Source organism: Chiloscyllium punctatum, chromosome 2 (genome assembly GCF_047496795.1).
Source record: "Chiloscyllium punctatum isolate Juve2018m chromosome 2, sChiPun1.3, whole genome shotgun sequence".
Lineage (NCBI taxonomy): Eukaryota > Metazoa > Chordata > Chondrichthyes > Orectolobiformes > Hemiscylliidae > Chiloscyllium > Chiloscyllium punctatum.
Window position 1 is genome coordinate 70716272 of NC_092740.1, and position 16857 is coordinate 70733128.

General features: G+C 40.1%; 1 protein-coding gene across 1 annotated transcript in view; it reads left to right on the plus strand.

The window, feature by feature from the left end:
- The window catches only part of camk4 (calcium/calmodulin-dependent protein kinase IV), a 157458-nt gene that overhangs the window by 90226 nt on the left and 50375 nt on the right, over positions 1–16857 (plus strand). The window contains exon 5 of the mRNA XM_072583650.1: positions 6774–6846. Within this exon, the coding sequence (XP_072439751.1) occupies positions 6774–6846 (73 nt within the window). The remainder of the gene's footprint in view (positions 1–6773; positions 6847–16857) is intronic.

Here is a 16857-nt window from a genome sequence, read left to right on the forward strand (position 1 = left end):
ATATACCCATCCAAATGCCTCTTAAATGTTGCAATTGTACCAGCCTCCACCACTTCCTCTGGCAGCTCATTCCATACCCATACCACCCTCTGTGTGAAAAAGTTGCCCCTTAGGTTTCTTTTATATCTTGCCCCTCTCATCCTAAACCTATGCCCTCTAGTTCTGGACTCTCCGTCCCCAGGGAAAAGACTTTGCCTATTTACCCTATCCATGCTCCTCACAATTTTGTAAACTTCTATAACGTCACCCCTCAGCCTCTGACGCTCCAGGGAAAACAGCCCCAGCCTGTTTAGCCTCTCCCTATCGCTTAAATCCTCCAACCCTGGCAACATCCTTGTAAATCTTTTCTGAACCCTTTCAAGTTTCACAGCATCTTTCCGATAGGAAGGAGACCAGAATTGCACGCAACATTCCAACAGTGTCCTAACTAATGTCCTGTACAGCCGCAACATCACCTTCCAATTCCGGTACTCAATACTCTGACCAATAAAGGAAAGCATACCAAACACCTTCTTCACTATTCTATCTACCTGCGACTCCACTTTCAATGAGCTATGAACCTGCACTCCAAGGTCTCTTTGTTCAGCATGGCTCTCAGCTGCTGCTTTATGCTACACAACCTAGCACCCCACCTCACTGAAACTTCATCCTGTTCCTGAATATTTACTTTTTCCCATCATTAACATGCACACTTTTATTTTTGTTATTAGCATTATATCAATTATTAACATGTATCCCACATCCCTCCCGCCAAATTTCTTTTGGCAAGACTTTAAAGGTAACATTGATTTCTGCCCTCCTGAAGGATGGATAGGACTGGTGCTGCATGTGTGCTTCCTTCTTAGAAGTGAAATGTACGTTGGCTTTTTTTCCCTTTGGGGTGATGCCCTATTATGGACTGTTTTAGTGCTGGTCTTGCACTTGGGACAAACTGTTTGTCCTCTATGTTTTCATTTCTTTATTCATTCATGGGCTGAGGGTGTCACTGAATAAACAGTATTTTCCATTCATTCCTAATTGCCAGAGGGCAGTTAAGAGTCAACCACATTGCTGTGGGTCTGGAGTCACATGTAGGCCAGCCCGGGTAAAGATGACAGTTTCCTTCCCTAAAGGACATTAATGAAGCAGTTGAGTTTTTCTGACAATTGGCAATGGATTCATGGTCATCATTAGATTCTTAATTCCAGATATTTATTGAATTCAAATTCCACCATCTGCCGTTGTGGGATTCGAACCCAGGTGCCCAAAATATTACCTGGATCTCTGGATTAACAGTCTAGTGATAATACTACAAGGCCATCACCTCTCCAGTTGCTTGGCTAAATGTGGCTGGATATCCTCTGGTATGACTTGATTATGAACTGGCCCTAATATTAGTTGTCTGATAAAAGGCAATTGTGGGACGTCCTCCAACATACTTAGCGGTGCATGCATAATCATTCCTGGTTGAAAATTCGAACAGGGAATACCCTGTTCTGTGGGATCTTTGGTATTGTTGTGGCTGCCTCTGTCACATCATGTGTCTACTGAAATGCATGTTCTTCTACTTTCTGTCCGCTTATTTATATCTCAAACCTTGATTTACTTAGACTCACCTGGAGTAGAGTTGGCTGTTGTTTCTGGTGGTTCCTCATCGATTGTGGATTTTCTCAGTGATCTTCGTCTGCCTGGATATTCCTATTGTTGCGTCAGGATTGTACCAGTTAGAACATAGAAGGTTACAGCGTAGTACAGGCCCTTCAACCCACGATGTTTGCCGATCTGTCGAACCAATCTGAAGCCTAATTATCCTACACTATTCCATTTTCATCCTTAGTTTATCCAATGACCATTTGAATTCCTTTAAAGTTGACGAGTCTACTACAGTTGCAGGCAGTGCGTTCCACATCCTTACTACTCTCTGAGTAAAGAAACTACCTCTGACAAATGTCCTATATCTAATACCCCTCAATTCAAAACAATGTCCCCTCCAATCACCATCCAAGGAAAAAGGCTCTCACTGTCCACCCTATCTAGCCCTCTGATTATCTCATATGTCTCAATTAAGTCACCTCTCAACCTTCTTCTCTCTAATGAAAACAGACTCAAGCCCCTCAGCCATTCCTCATAAGGTCTTCCTTCCATACCAAGCAACATCCTAGTAAATCTCTGCACCCTTTCCAATGCTTCCACATCCTTCCTATAATGCGGTGACCAGAACTGTATGTAATACTCCAAGTGAGGCCGTACCAGAGTTTTGTACAGCTGCAGCGTGACCTTGTGGCTCTGAAATTCAATCCCTCTATCAATAAAAGCTAACACACTGTATACCTTCTGAACAACCTTATCAACCTGGGTGGCGACTTTCAGCGATCTATGTACATGGACACCGATATCTGTCTGCTCATGTACACCATCAAGAATCTCACCATTAACCCACTAGTCTTTATTCCTGTTGCTCCTTCCAAAATGAATCTCCTGACACTTTTCCGCATTAAACTCCATTTATCACCTCTCAGCCTGGCTCTGCAGCTTATCTATGTTCCTCTGTAATGTGCTGCATCCTTCAGCACTATCCACAACTCCACCGACCTTACTGTCATCCGCAAATTTACTATCCTGTCCTTCTATGCCCTCATCTAGATCATTTATAAAAATAACAAACAGCAATGGCCCCAAAACAGACCCTTGCAGTACAACACGAGTAATGGAAGTCCAGGATGAACATTTCCCATCAACCACTACCCTCTGTCTTCTTTCAGCTGGCCAATTTCTGATCCAATCTGCTAAATCACCCCCAATCCCATGCTTCCATATTTTGTGCAATAGCCTAATGTGGGGAACCTTATCAAATGCCTTACTGAAATCCATATACACCACATCAACTGCTTTACCCTCATCCACCTGTTTGGTCACATTCTGAAAGAATTCAGGAAGGTTTGTGAGGCATGACCTCCCCTTCACAAAACCGTGTTGAATATGCCTAATCACCTTATTCATCTCTGTAAATACTATCTCTTACAACCTTTTCCAACACTTTACCTACAACCGCACTAAGGCTTCCTCGTGTATAATTACCAGGGTTGTTTCTACTCAATGTCCTGAACAAGGGGACAATATTTGCTATCCTCCAGTCTTCTGGCACAATTCCTGTAGACATAAAGATCAAAGCCAAAGGCTCGGCAATCTTCTCCTTGGCTTTCCAGAGAATCTGAGGATAAATCCCATCCAGCCTAGGGGACTTATCTATTTTCACACTTTCCATAATATAGATGATAAATAATTGAAGGCCTTGGATTGATCCTTGTGGCATGTCACTCATTACAACTGTCCATCCTGAAAATGATCCGTTGATTCTGAGTCTGATTTCTGTGTCCAAACCAATCCTCAAACCATGCTATTATATTTATGCAATATCTACCACTTCCCTTTTGTCAACTCTGCCTATTATGTCTTCAAAGAATTCTAGCAAATTTGTCAAACATGATTTCCCTTTCACAAAATTATGTTGACTCTGATTGCAACCATTGTCACTGTAATACATCAAAGCATATGCATTTATTTCTATTTGTACTGTCAACTCATCTTTAACTTGTTATAAATGCTGCCTGCATTCAGGTAAAAAGCCCTATGCTTTTACCATAATTACACATTCTGATTCTAATTTCTGCTGCACTTCAATCTGTGAAATTCTTTATCACAGAAGCTTATCATGGATGGGATATAAAAATTCAAGATCAAGATAGACAGTTTTTTAAATCAGTAAGAAAAATCAAAGGTTATGGGGAAAAGACAGGAAGGTGGAGTAGAGGATTATCAGATGAGCCCTGGGCCCTGCTTCTGTTCTTATGGTCTTCTGCTTACATTTTCCACTCCTCCCTTTTGATTATCATTATCCCCGTAACTTTTGGTTTTCTTGTTGATTAAAAGTGTCTAATTTGGCCTTGGGTATATTTTATAATCCATCCATGATAGCCCTCTGTGGTAAAGACTATGATTATCATTTACTTCTTCATTTCCCTGCATCTCTGCTCTCTTGTTTCTTGTTAATTTTTTAAAAATTCTTTTCAATTGAATACTTCATCCTCGACAAATGAATTTAAAGCCCTATCTTTAGCATCAATCTTCCTTAAATAATTCTACAAAATTAATACACCAGAGTAGATTGGTGGTATTAATTTGCCCAAAAGTCATCTTACCACTCTACTAACAATTCCAAATAAATCACTAACTCTGAATAGCTTCTTAATTCTTTCACCTTATGTCCTGATGAAGGCTCACTTGCTTTCTCTACTCTTTGCCTATCACATCTCACCTCCTCTCTCTCCAAGCCTGCTGCTCGATGCTTTCCTCCCTTAACAGTTCTAGTCACCGTCTTTCCTTCTTATCACTTTTCTCCGCTTGCTGTCTTGCATTTGTCATTTCTCTGCTACTTGTTGGTTCTCTTGCACTCATTGCTTCCAACCCATTTGCCACTTCCTCTTCCCGTTAGCGGATTCCCTCCTGTTCATCTTCTTCCTCTCAACATTTCCACTTGTCATGTCTGTTTGCTTGCTGGTTCCCTCCCTGACCCTCCCACTGATTGTCTTACTCTATGACCCTTATGCTCAACATCTCAGTCCCTTACTCTCCTGATTGCCACATCTCACCCGCTTTCCTCCTTTACCCTCAACACAAAATTATTGATTTATTATAAACAAAAAGTCTTCAGTGATGATGTAAAACTGGTCAACACATTTTGTTTGTAATATGAAAATATTTAAATGTTTAGCACTTTAAAATCTCAGAGCACATACATAAACATTCACATACATTGGATAAAGGGAAAAGGTGGATTTCTGTCTGTAATGATTCACATTGGAAACATTTTTGTGAACGTTAGTTTTACAAAGCTACAAAAAACAAAAAGTGTGGATGTTCAGATGGTCACCAAACACAAGGAGATGTACCTGGGATCTTAACCCTCAAGCATTGTATTAAGAATTCTTCTGGACATTTTTCAGGAGGACAGTCAGTCCTCTAGTGGCTCTAGGTACCACACAAAGGGAGATAGGAACAGGAGTAGGCCATTCAGCCTCTTGTGCCTGTTCTGCCATTCAGTGAGATCATGGTTGATCTGTGGCTTAACTGCGTATCCCTTTATTTGACCCATATCCCTCAATGCCTTTGCTTAACAAATAGAAATAAATGAATATGACTTGATATGTATCTGCATCAGATTTAAAACTAACAACTGATGAAGCATCAACTGCTGTTTGTTGAATAGAGTTCCAAATCTCTACCCTTTGTGTGTTTAAGTGCTTCCTAACATCTCTCCTGAATGTTCTGGCCTAACTCTCAGACTATGCCCCCTAGTTCTAGAATCCCCAATCAGTGAAAATACTTTTCTTTTCTACCCTGCCTCTTTCTGTTAATATCTTGAAGATCAGCTCACGCCTTAACCTTCTAAAGTCTAGAGAAAACAGGCCTAATTTGTATAGTCTCTTGTTATAGCTAGACTTCAGCAGTTGTTATCATTCTTGTAAACCTACAATGTACTCCCTCCAAGGCCAAAGGTGCATGTCCAAATCTGTTCACAGTACTCCAAGTGGGGTATAACCAGAGTTTTGTATGATTGCAGCATAACTTCTGCATCCAGCAACTTTAGTTCTCTAGATACAAAGGCCAGCGTTCTATTTGATTATTAATTATTTTCTGCACCCATTCATAGTATTTTAAAGATCTGTGCACTTGAACCCCAGGTCTCGTTGGACATCCACTGTACTTAACCGCATATCATTTAGAAAGTACCTTGATCTATCCTTTTCTCAGTCCAAAATAGATACCCACACAGTTGCTTACGTTGAACTCCATCTGCCACAATTTTGCCTGTTCACCTAGTCTATCAATATCCTTTTGTAATTTTATCATCTATGCTGTCTACAATGCTGCCTGACTTTGTGTCATCAGCAAATTTAGATATAAGACTTTTTATGCTACTATCCCAAAGTCTTTAATAAATACTGTGAATTATTGTGACCCTAACACAGATCCTTGTGGAATGCCATTGCTCCCATCTGCCAATTTGAGTACCCACCTATCATCCCCACTTTTCTTCACCTGCCCCTCAACCAATTTGCAGGCCCTGTCAGTAATTTACTCAGTTCCATGGGCTCCTACCTTAGTCAACATTCTGTCATGTGGGACTTTATTAAATGCCTTCTGGAAGATGTAAACAACATTCATAGACATTTCAATTATTACAAGACATATGACTTAAGATCTTATAAAACAATATTCCACTGTCCTTTCACTGATTCAAAAAAAAATCCAGGTGACCCTAAAACTTCAAAGTCAAGTCCATGATAATTGTTAAATATAATGTCACTGGAATAAACATAAGGATTACGTGAACAAATTATCATAGATGCATAACAAGGGTATCTCAATAATCATGTGGGAGCAAAGAATAGAAGGTTATGCTGCTTGCATTTGACAACGGGAGGATTTTATTGTGGGACATAAACATTGACATGGACCACTCAAGATGAAAGGTCATCCTATGTATTTTAGCTATTAAAAATTTATCAGGAATCCTTGTGAAAAGCCTTAAAGCAAAACATTGAAAATATTAATATGGTTATTTGATAATCTACACGGGTAATTTCCTCAACCCAATTGTGCAAATCATGGTAACATTGAGAGTCCTGGCTTTAATAAAACCTAATAATTTTTCATGAATACAAACCATAACACTGACATAAAAGCGCTCATTACTTTGCCTTTCGTAACAAATTTTAATTTTCCCAATGTAGGATTGTTGAAAAGGGATATTACAGTGAAAAAGATGCTGCAAGTGCTGTCAAACAAGTTCTGGAGGCAGTTGCAGTAAGTATTATTGCAATCGGTCAAGTTAATGTAGGAGCATTCTGATTTCTAATATTGCACAGTTACAGAGTGGAAATCTCAATCCAGATCTTAATCTTCTTTCTTATCCAATTTAGCTGTTGGATTATCTGCTTTAATGATAAGCTGTAAACTTATTTTACTATTTGGTTGATGATACTTATGATATGTATGATATATTTGTATAGATTGTGACTGTCTCTTCAAGATAGCAGTGGAGCAAAACTCCTGAGCTGGAGGTTGTTCGTTATGTGTGTTTCTTTCCTTTCTTTCTCTCTCTTTTCACTTTTTCTTTCTTTTTATTTTACCTCCCATGCACGGGCTGTATCAGCAATGTCCAGGGTGAAAGCGTGGACTCCCAGCCTCAGTGTGCAGTTGTACTCCCAACCTCAGCGTGGACTGGGGCTCCCTCCCTCAGCGTGGACTTGAACTTCCGGCCTCAGCATGAATTTTTTGGTATACAACATAAGCTTATCACTGCTCCGTTTTCTTCTCATAGCAACTTATGCCTAGTTCCACCTACTGGAGGCAATGTGGACACTGGCAGAGGGGAGGAGGACCAGCAGTACATCCCTGGAACACCCCGAGATGATGCCTCTGGGCAACACGTGATACTCCTCGGTACACAATGGTACCTCTTTGATTCTAGGAGAAGAAAGGTTGCCTAAATGATGATTGACATGCCTTGTCTCCCTCTCATCTGGCCACCGCTGTATATAGCTCAAGACCAGACTGATGGAATGTAGGTCAGAATGCACATCTGGTGACCACTGAGAATTCTGCTATTCATGGCAGTCACTGGTTTTTCCATGGAGAAAGCAACATGTTGCATATGGTTTCTGATATCTCTCCCAGATGTTCCCAACCTTATTTCCAATGAATGTTTCCTATGAAAGTTTCCAGGAGCAAGTTGCTGGTGTCCAGCAATTAGGAGCCTTGGTTGTCATATTCTCCATCAACTGGAGGGCTATGTCTGTGACATGCTCACTAGGTTGTGACCCTGAGCCTCATCCTAAAAGTGTAACCCTAAGGTGAATGTCTCTGCACTGGTGGAGAAATAATGTGATAATGTTTCATCAGCTTTAGAGATGGTCAGAGGTCAGGCTTGCTGCAGACTGCTTTCGCCAACTATCATGAATGATAATACCTACAGTAATATCATAAAGTAGAGAGAAAAAATAAAGATTAGCGTATGGCTATTAACATTCCTTCCCCCATTCATGTATCAATCATATTTGTAGATCTTTTAATTCAGAGATATTATTACATGCCTCTGGAGTGGATAGATTTGAGTCTGGGTCTCCTGATCCAGAGAAAGGGACACCACTACTATTCCTGACTGATCTCAGTTTCCTCTTCTGCTGGGATGAGGATTCTGATTTCACACAGTTTTGCTCCAGTACTCATAAACTTCTAAGCAGGTGGCAATTCTCTAAATTGACAAAATTCTTCATCCGACCTTCACTTCAGATCAGTGATGGGCTCCTGCAACTTGAACTTCAAAGAGATAAACCCTTTAACCTATGAAAGGCACTTCTACCTGGCTGTTTAAACTCTATCATCTACTAAGATTTGCCCACGGTATGGTCTTCACCTCCTTGTAGCTGGATAGCCTCTGGCAATATTAGAAAAGCTTTGGGAGATGAAATTGTTAAAAGCTCACAAATATGTAGTATTTTTTTAACATTAGCTGCAGGTGAATTCCTTTGTTCTCCTCCTCCCATTAAGAAAAGTGGGCTGCCTAGAAGCAGAGCCAGGACATCTGGTATTGAGATCCCAAGGAAGTTTTGTTTTCCTTCCCCTCTTCTGTTCTAGCTGACCTCTGTTCCAGCCCAATTGGAACTAAGAAAATATAGTCCTTCATGTCGCCCTCAGCTTACTTTCCCATCTGGCTTTGTATCATCAGCAAACTTGAATACATTACTCTGGCCTCCTGGAATCTACAGACGTATGGAAAATCATAGCCAGTTCATTCACTTTCTCTACATCTACCTCTGGGATGAGCACCTATAGGGCCAGCAATGGCTTCTTTAACTGCTGTTCACAACACATCACCATGAATGCTAGAGGAACACAGCTGCTGCCTCAGGCCTTTTATGATGTGGTTCCCGTTCCACAAGGACAGCCTGGCAGCTGTAGCCATTGTTTTAGTTCTGAACCTTTAAAAAGTCTTTCGAGGAGGCCTCCATCTATAAATGACTTCTCATTCTTCCAATTGCAACAGCAGCATTTACATCCCCAAGAGACACTGTCAGTCTCCCAGACCTGTAAGGTTCCCAGTTGACAGCCCCAGTTATGGAGTACATTCACTATCCTTATTTGTACAGGCTCTGAAACAGCTTGTTTATTGGCTGCACCTCAAAAAATTCCTTGGGCCATTGCCCATGGCATGTCCAGATTCCTGGCCTGCATTTTGTCCCAACGGCAGGTTTGGAACCTGGGCACAAATATCAAGTCCAAAAATATTTGTTCCATGCCTCTGCTGTTGGCGCATTCCACATAATTTATCCTGTTTTTGCCTCTAATGATCCAGCTGGCAAACAGGATTAGATTTATTTAGGATATTTGGTTGGCATGGACAAACTGGACCAAAGGGTCAGTTTCCATGCTGTATATCTCAATTACTCTATGACTAATGTTTACCTAAGCTGCTGTCATTTTATATACTTATAAAAATTCTTGCAGTCTTTTTTGTGTTTTGGTAAATTTATTTTCATGTTCTGTATTTTTATTTTTGTTAGCTTTTTGATCCCTTTTGCTGAGTTCCTATAACTCTCCAAGTCCAACTGGGTTTAATTACTTTTCTTCACAACAATATAACCTTTTTGAATGTAATACTGCCCTTTAATTCCCTAGTAAGTCACAGAAGAATCTTTCTCACCGATATTATGTATTTTTAGTGGAATGCATTTTGTTTTCTATGTTGAGAATATTTCTTCAAATAATCACTATTACGTTCACATCATTGTATGTTTTAATCTAATTTACTGAACCCAACTCAAATCCTCATCCCTATGTAACTAGCTAATTTAAGTTTTTGGGGTGTAGTTTCACACACAAAAATGTCACTTTTGAACTCAAAGTGAAATTTCAAAGTTATGATTCCCAAAGTATCCCTTATTATGAGATTAAACTGATTGATTGATTTTGCTTATTAACTTTATCTATCAATGTGTTTTTCACTTCACTATTCTGTCCCTTGATATTTCCCTTTAGATTTACAAATTTCCACACTGCTGGATGTTGCTCCACCTTTCATGTTTCAGACAAATTTGATTTGCCAATCTGAAAAAATTTAGATTTTGGTGCATGTATATCAAACTACCTGAGAATGATGTTATTGAGTGGTGTTTTTAAATATATCTTCCAGACCATAGTATTTGAACATCTGATTTTGTGCTTCAGGTTTACCCATAAAACACTTTTAACCCCAGTTAAGAAAAGAGCTTCTATCAATCTCTGTCAAAACGACCTATAAGAAATGTATCTTTGTTTGACTCAGCAAAGGACAAAGTGGTTCATTTCACCTTTACTCCTCTGTGCTAACCATGACCTAATTCACATTAAGTCTTGCTCTCCTATCATTCCAACAAACTGAACTACTTTCACTCCTTTTCTGATAAAGTCTTGATTTCAAAATTCTTATTCTTCGTTTTAAATCCCTCCATGCCATTGCCTTCCCTACCCACAACTCTCTTTTCTCCCTCAGCTCTGGTCTCTTATATATTCCCAATTTTTATCATTCTATTATTGGTGTCTGTCTATTTCTTCAGCTGCCTAGATTCTAAGCTGTCAATTCACTCTTGAAGTTTGCTGTCTTTTTACCACTCTCTTCCAAGATGTTCAATATAACCTATTATTTGACTAACTCTTTGTTACTTGACCTAATAGGCATAATTTTTCTGGTTGGGCAGACTGCCTGATGTTAGATGCAAATGCTTGGTACTGAAATTCACAGGAGCAAGTGAGCATTGAATTTGAGTTTTCTGGCCAATAAATGACTGCAATAGGGATGCCTTTCTATTCAGGATGGCACTGAACCTGAAAGCTGCCAATCTAATCAGTGGGCCTGCTGCTCAACAGTCAGGCAGGAGCCTAAAGCCTTCAACTGGTAGAGTAGAAGAAATGTTAGCAAACTGAGGGACTAAGCACTAGAGAGGAAATCTCAGCAGGGATAATCATTGGGGCCAGCAATGCTGCCTTCTCTGTAACCCAAGGCAAAAGTGAGGACTGCAGGTGCTGGTGATCAGAGTCTAGATTAGAGTGGTGCTGGAAAAGCACAGCAGGTCAGGCAGCATCCAAGGAGCAGGAAAATTGACGTTTCAGGCAAAGGCCCTTCATCAGGAATTAAGGCAGGTGGTCTGGGGTGAAGAAATAAATGGGAGGGGGATGGAGAGGAGGTAGCCAAGAGTACAATAGGTGGATGGAGGTGGAGATGAAGAAGATAGGTCAGAGAGGATGGTGGAGCAGATAGGTGGGAAGGAAAATTGGCAGATAGGACAGGTCATGAGGATGGTGTTGAGTTGGAAGATTGGAACTGGGGTAAGGTAGGGGAAGGAGAAATGAGGAAACTGGTGAAGTCTGTATTGATGCCCTTGGGGCTGAAGTGTTCCGAGGCAGAAGATGAGGCGTTCTTCCTCCAGGCATTGGGTGGTGAGGGAGTGGCGGTGGAGGAGGCCTGCCACCTTTTTGATATATAAAAAAACTTCCATCTAGGCTTACCAGATGGAACCATTTAGTTCCGTTCCACCTCTTGGGGGGACAGAAAAAATTCTCCATATGTCTCATTATGTGGCTGTGTTAAATTTTCTTTAATAATTCTCATGTTAACCACGGGGAATTTTTTTTAACATGTAAAGTATATGCAAGTTGATATTTTTTCTGTTTCATTCCAAAGAGCCATCATAAAAAAAAATATTGCTGTGAAGGCTTTTTTTTTGTTGAGATGACAGTAACTAGAGTTTCAAATGTAGAATGTGAATGATATTGATTCAGGATAGTTTAAAGGCAATCTACTCAAAATGTGTTCAGCTAATTACTTGGCATTTTAATTAGATTGTGCAGAGTAGAGTAATGACTGGTGAGCTGTCTTTATTGCTGAAATAAGGATAGACATAGGAAAAGGAAATGGAACAACAAATTTAGGTTTACATTTTTAGAATTCATCAAATTATTAAAGGGGGAGCGGTGCCTTTTCAGCCTCATTCTCTATGATAATTGTCTCCATGGGGAGGATTAAAGCTGCATATGTATCACACATTATTCCATTTCTTAACAGGACTGTAATTATTGAATATTGCTTGCCTCGTGGTGGAACCAGCTGCCTCTATTTTTAATCGGTACCACTGACTTCACACACTGATAATATATGCACATGTCAACATTTATTTATATTTAATGCTTACGCATTAATTTATGTACATTACAAAGTATAATTTAAAATATTATTTTCATATTTCAGTCTTGCATTCTGACAAAATCAATGAAAGTCAGAATAGCTTTGCTTTTAATAATTGCAGATTCATACAATTCCTGCTGGTAGGTTTGTAGACGTTACCCATAAGATGTCCTCACTTGCCTTCCTGCTACCCACTTGTCTACTGTCAAATTGTCTGCAATTAGATTTAGGAAATGTGGATCCCAGGCCAGTTGACCTGCCCTAGCCACATTTAAGGCTCAGTTGAGGAAAATTCAGTATCCATGCAATCCTACTGTTTATCTCATTCGCTTAAATTTGAGACATTGTAATCTGTTTCAGTGTCTTGAACTACTGAAAGCATTGTGTTCTAAGAACAGATGATGCAAAGTGGACTTGTAGTTTCTTAAATATAGAAGATTGAACAATGATGCAATTGACATACACAATTGTCTTCTCTGGTGGGAGAGTCATAAGAAGAAAGCCTAAACTTAAAATTCGGGGTAATGGTAAAAGTCTTTTTAACAAAAGGAGAACTGTCTTTCCTAAATACTTATTGACGTAAAGTCAATTGAAAATTTCAACTTTGGAATTCCTATATTTTGTTAGTTCAGAGTTTTAAGGAATAAAGAATCAAGACAGATATGTACACATTGCCTGTGATATGATTTAATACTGCAAAGGACTCAAACATTTGTATTTCCTCTTCCCCTCTTTCTATTCAACAGTAATTGAGGGACTGGATTTTACATTTGGAAAACAGGACTACTGCATGCTCACATATGTGTAAAATCTGAAATTGACGTTAGGTAACAAATATTATATCAACATGACAGTTTTGTTTAATACAGAGATTGCATTCGTAGTATTGTCGGGGTAGTTGGCAAATTGATAGAGGACTCCAGGAGAGCACTTAACAATCATTTATTTCATGCATGCATGGAGAGAAACTTAAACACTGGGGTCAAACACTCACTGTACTGAATTACAGAACTCCTTGAAGCTTTTTACAAATTACAACATGCATAATACAATTAGAATTATAATTCCCACACATCAATATTCATTGTCCCATATTAGCTTTGTTTCCCATCATTTTTATAGGCATAGTTTGTTCCTCACCAAAACTATTTGCTAGCTACAAACCCTGACAGTTTGGAGAATTGTCTTATTAGTTCCCACATATTTTGTTAGCTTGTTTATTACTGACTATATGGCTAAAGTTTTAACTCTTAACTAACTTATCCTTTCAGTACACTACAGCACTGAAATAGGCAGCCCATCTGTTATTTTTAAAAATTAAAAACCTATTAAGTTAATACAACTGAACAAGATCAAAGCAAGCTACCTCAAATGCTGGAGATCTGAAATAAAGACAGAGAATTGTTCCAGAACAGCAACATCACTGGCATCTCCCCAGTGATGTGGAAAGCTGGTCAGGTATGCCTTGTTCACAAAAAGTAGGATAAATCCAATTCAGCCAATTACGGCCCCATCAGTAAAGTGATGGAAAATGTTATCAACAGTGCTATCAAGCAGTAGTTGCAAAGGAATAGCCTACCCTCACAGATGCTCTGCAGTGCCACTTAGCTCCTGACCTCATCTCAGTCTTGTTCACAGAAGCTAAATTCTAGAAGTGAAATGTGAGTGACTGCCCTCAACATCAAGGAAGCATTCAATGAACTGTGGCATCGGGGAGCCCTAGCAAAACTGGATTCTGTGTGAATTTGGAGGAAACCATTCTGCTGGTTAGAGTCATACATGGTATAATGGAATATAGACAGGTGTTGCTGGAAGTCAATGATCTTTGCAGCATGGTGGCTCAGTGGTTAGCACTGCTGCCTCACAGCGCCAGGAACTCGGGTTCGATTCCAGCCTTAGGCGACTGTCTGTGTTGAGTTTGCACATTCTTCCTGTGTCTGCATGGGTTCCCACCGGTTTCCTCCCATAGTCCAAAGATATGCGGGTTGGGTGAATTGGCCATGCTAAATTTCCCATAATATTAGGTGTATTAGTCAGAGGGAAATTGGTCTGGGTGGGTGACTCTTCGGAGGATCAGTATGGACTTGTTGGGCCAAATGGCCTGTTTCCACACTGCAGGGAATCTCATCACTAATCAATCCCAGGACATCACTGGAGAGGGTACTCAGCTTACTGTACACGGTCCAACTGACTTCAGCTGCTCCAAAAGGACAGAAGAAGGGATCTTCACTAATACCTGCACAATGTTCAGAACCGTTCAGGTCTTCTCAGATATTGAAGCATTCTATGCTCATGTGCAACAAGACCCAATCATCATACAGCCTTGGCCTCATAAGTAGCGACTAACACACACCACACAAGTACCAGGTAATGAACATCTCCAACAACTAAGTATCTAACCATCATCACTTGACTTTCAATGACATTACCATTACTGAATCCGTTCATTGTGAATATCCCAGGTATGACTATTGACCAGAAATTGAATCAGACCAGCTATATAAGTACTGTGGCTACAGTAACAGATCAGAAGCTAGGAATTCCGCCAGGAGTAACTCACTTCCTGTCTCCTCAATGCCTGTTCAAGGAACCAATAATTTAGTGGAATAATCTCTAATCGCCTAGATGATTGCAATCCCAACAACACTCAAGAGACTTGACACTATCCAGGACAAAGCAACCAGTTTGATTGGCACGCCATTCACCACCTTGAACATTCACTTGCATTGTCATCAAGGGCACAGTGGCAGCAATACATACCATATACAAGATGCACAGCATTAATTCACTAATGCTTCTTAGATAAACCTTACAAATCCATCTTTCAAAGAAGGACAAGAGCAGCAGATATGAGGGAATATTGACACCTGCAAGTTCCCTTCCACAACACATACCATTCTGACTTGGAACGATATTGCCATTTCATGCCTTTTACTGGGTCAGCATCCTCAAATTCCCTTCCTAACTGTTTGTGGTCCTACATTCGAAAAACTTAAGTAGATCAATAAGCAGCTCAGTACTGCCTGTCCAGGAGTATCATGTAGAAAATGATATGGCGGTTCAGGGAGGTCCCCTGATTCTTAGGCTGAGCCTGAGACTTATTCTGGCAAGTGCATACTGTGTTGCCAAATTCGCTAGACTCCTAAATGCGAACTGCAGTTGGGAAATGTCTGCGACCATATCATGTTAGCAGAATCGGTGGTTTTTCTTCTGTCTCAACACATACAATTTACTTTTGAGTGATGGGAGTTTCTTTAAGGAGCAATTGCATCAATCATACACTTGCAGAGAAAATGTTGAAGTCATTTATAATCCGAGAAAGTGAATGTGAAATGTATACAGTGTCCAACAGTGTGGAGATCAAATGCTATTCAGAATTAATCTTGTCATTTGCCATTGCCAATTGAAGATCATCATCTCTGAAGTAATCACAGTTGACCTTAACAGAGACATTTTTGGGCCAGACCGTACAAAGCTAGCAGACCTAATAAGCTGCACAAGGGCACAAATTTGATTCCTCTCACCAACTGTAAGTATTCTTCAACATGTTGTCATATGTACTAATGTGAGGCTGGGAACAAAAGATATCAGTATTCCTGCAACACTTACAAATTCCTGCTGTTTCTTTATGATGACTATTCTTCAAAATATGGTCCCTGTGTCAAAGTACCAGGTAGAGACACTCTCTGGCCCTTCTTGTCAGAGTCCTCGATGCCTCTCTATATGAGTGATGCGAAAGCTGACTGCTCACATTACTAAGCACTTGCTGTATTTTGTAAGATCCCCCCACAGGTTCAGTACAAGTGTGGCTAATGGATTCAGCCACATCAGGGGTTATCATGGGTTATCATGGGTATTGCTGCAATGAAACAAAAGTGAAGGGAAATGGATGAGGAACAGATATGCTATCTTCCAGTGACTGCTGAACGCTCTCCACATAAAGAGATCATAGCTAAAGGTTTTCTCAGGAGGTACAGAAGAGCCAGAGTCTATTTTTGTTGATGCCATTTCGACCATATAAGTGAGGCAATGTGATCTCAGATCGAAGGTATCCTGGGACACTGGTTCAGAACTGTATCAGCTGCTGGAGTGCGATCTGTGACATGAAAGCGTGGCCATTCTGTTCCAGTGGTTGTCAAGCTGAAAACTATGATAAATTACTATGCAACAGGCTTCTTCCAAGGAGTTACTGGAGCCCTGTCAGGGATCTGCTCACAAATGTATCAAGATTGTTATTGATGCCATTTACGCCAGATCACATTGTTTCTTCTCGTGATGAGATTTGTACTGCAGCCTGGGCAGTAGACATTGCAGCATAGTTGGTTTATTACAGGTACAGGACATAATAAGGTGTGCATATATTGAGAGGGCCAGGAGGTTCTGAGGAGAATGATATGACAAACAGCAATTAAGCAGCAGGAACATCACATTATGCATGACAGAGTGCAGCAGCTTCAAGCTCTACAAGCCAGATAGGACTTAATTGTCACCCACTTCCAGTAGATGAGAGCTGTGTGGAATGATCATTCATTAACTGTAAAATTGTTGCTGCTTGAAAGGCAAGTAATTTGTTTCTGTTGAGAAGCGTCTGTTTG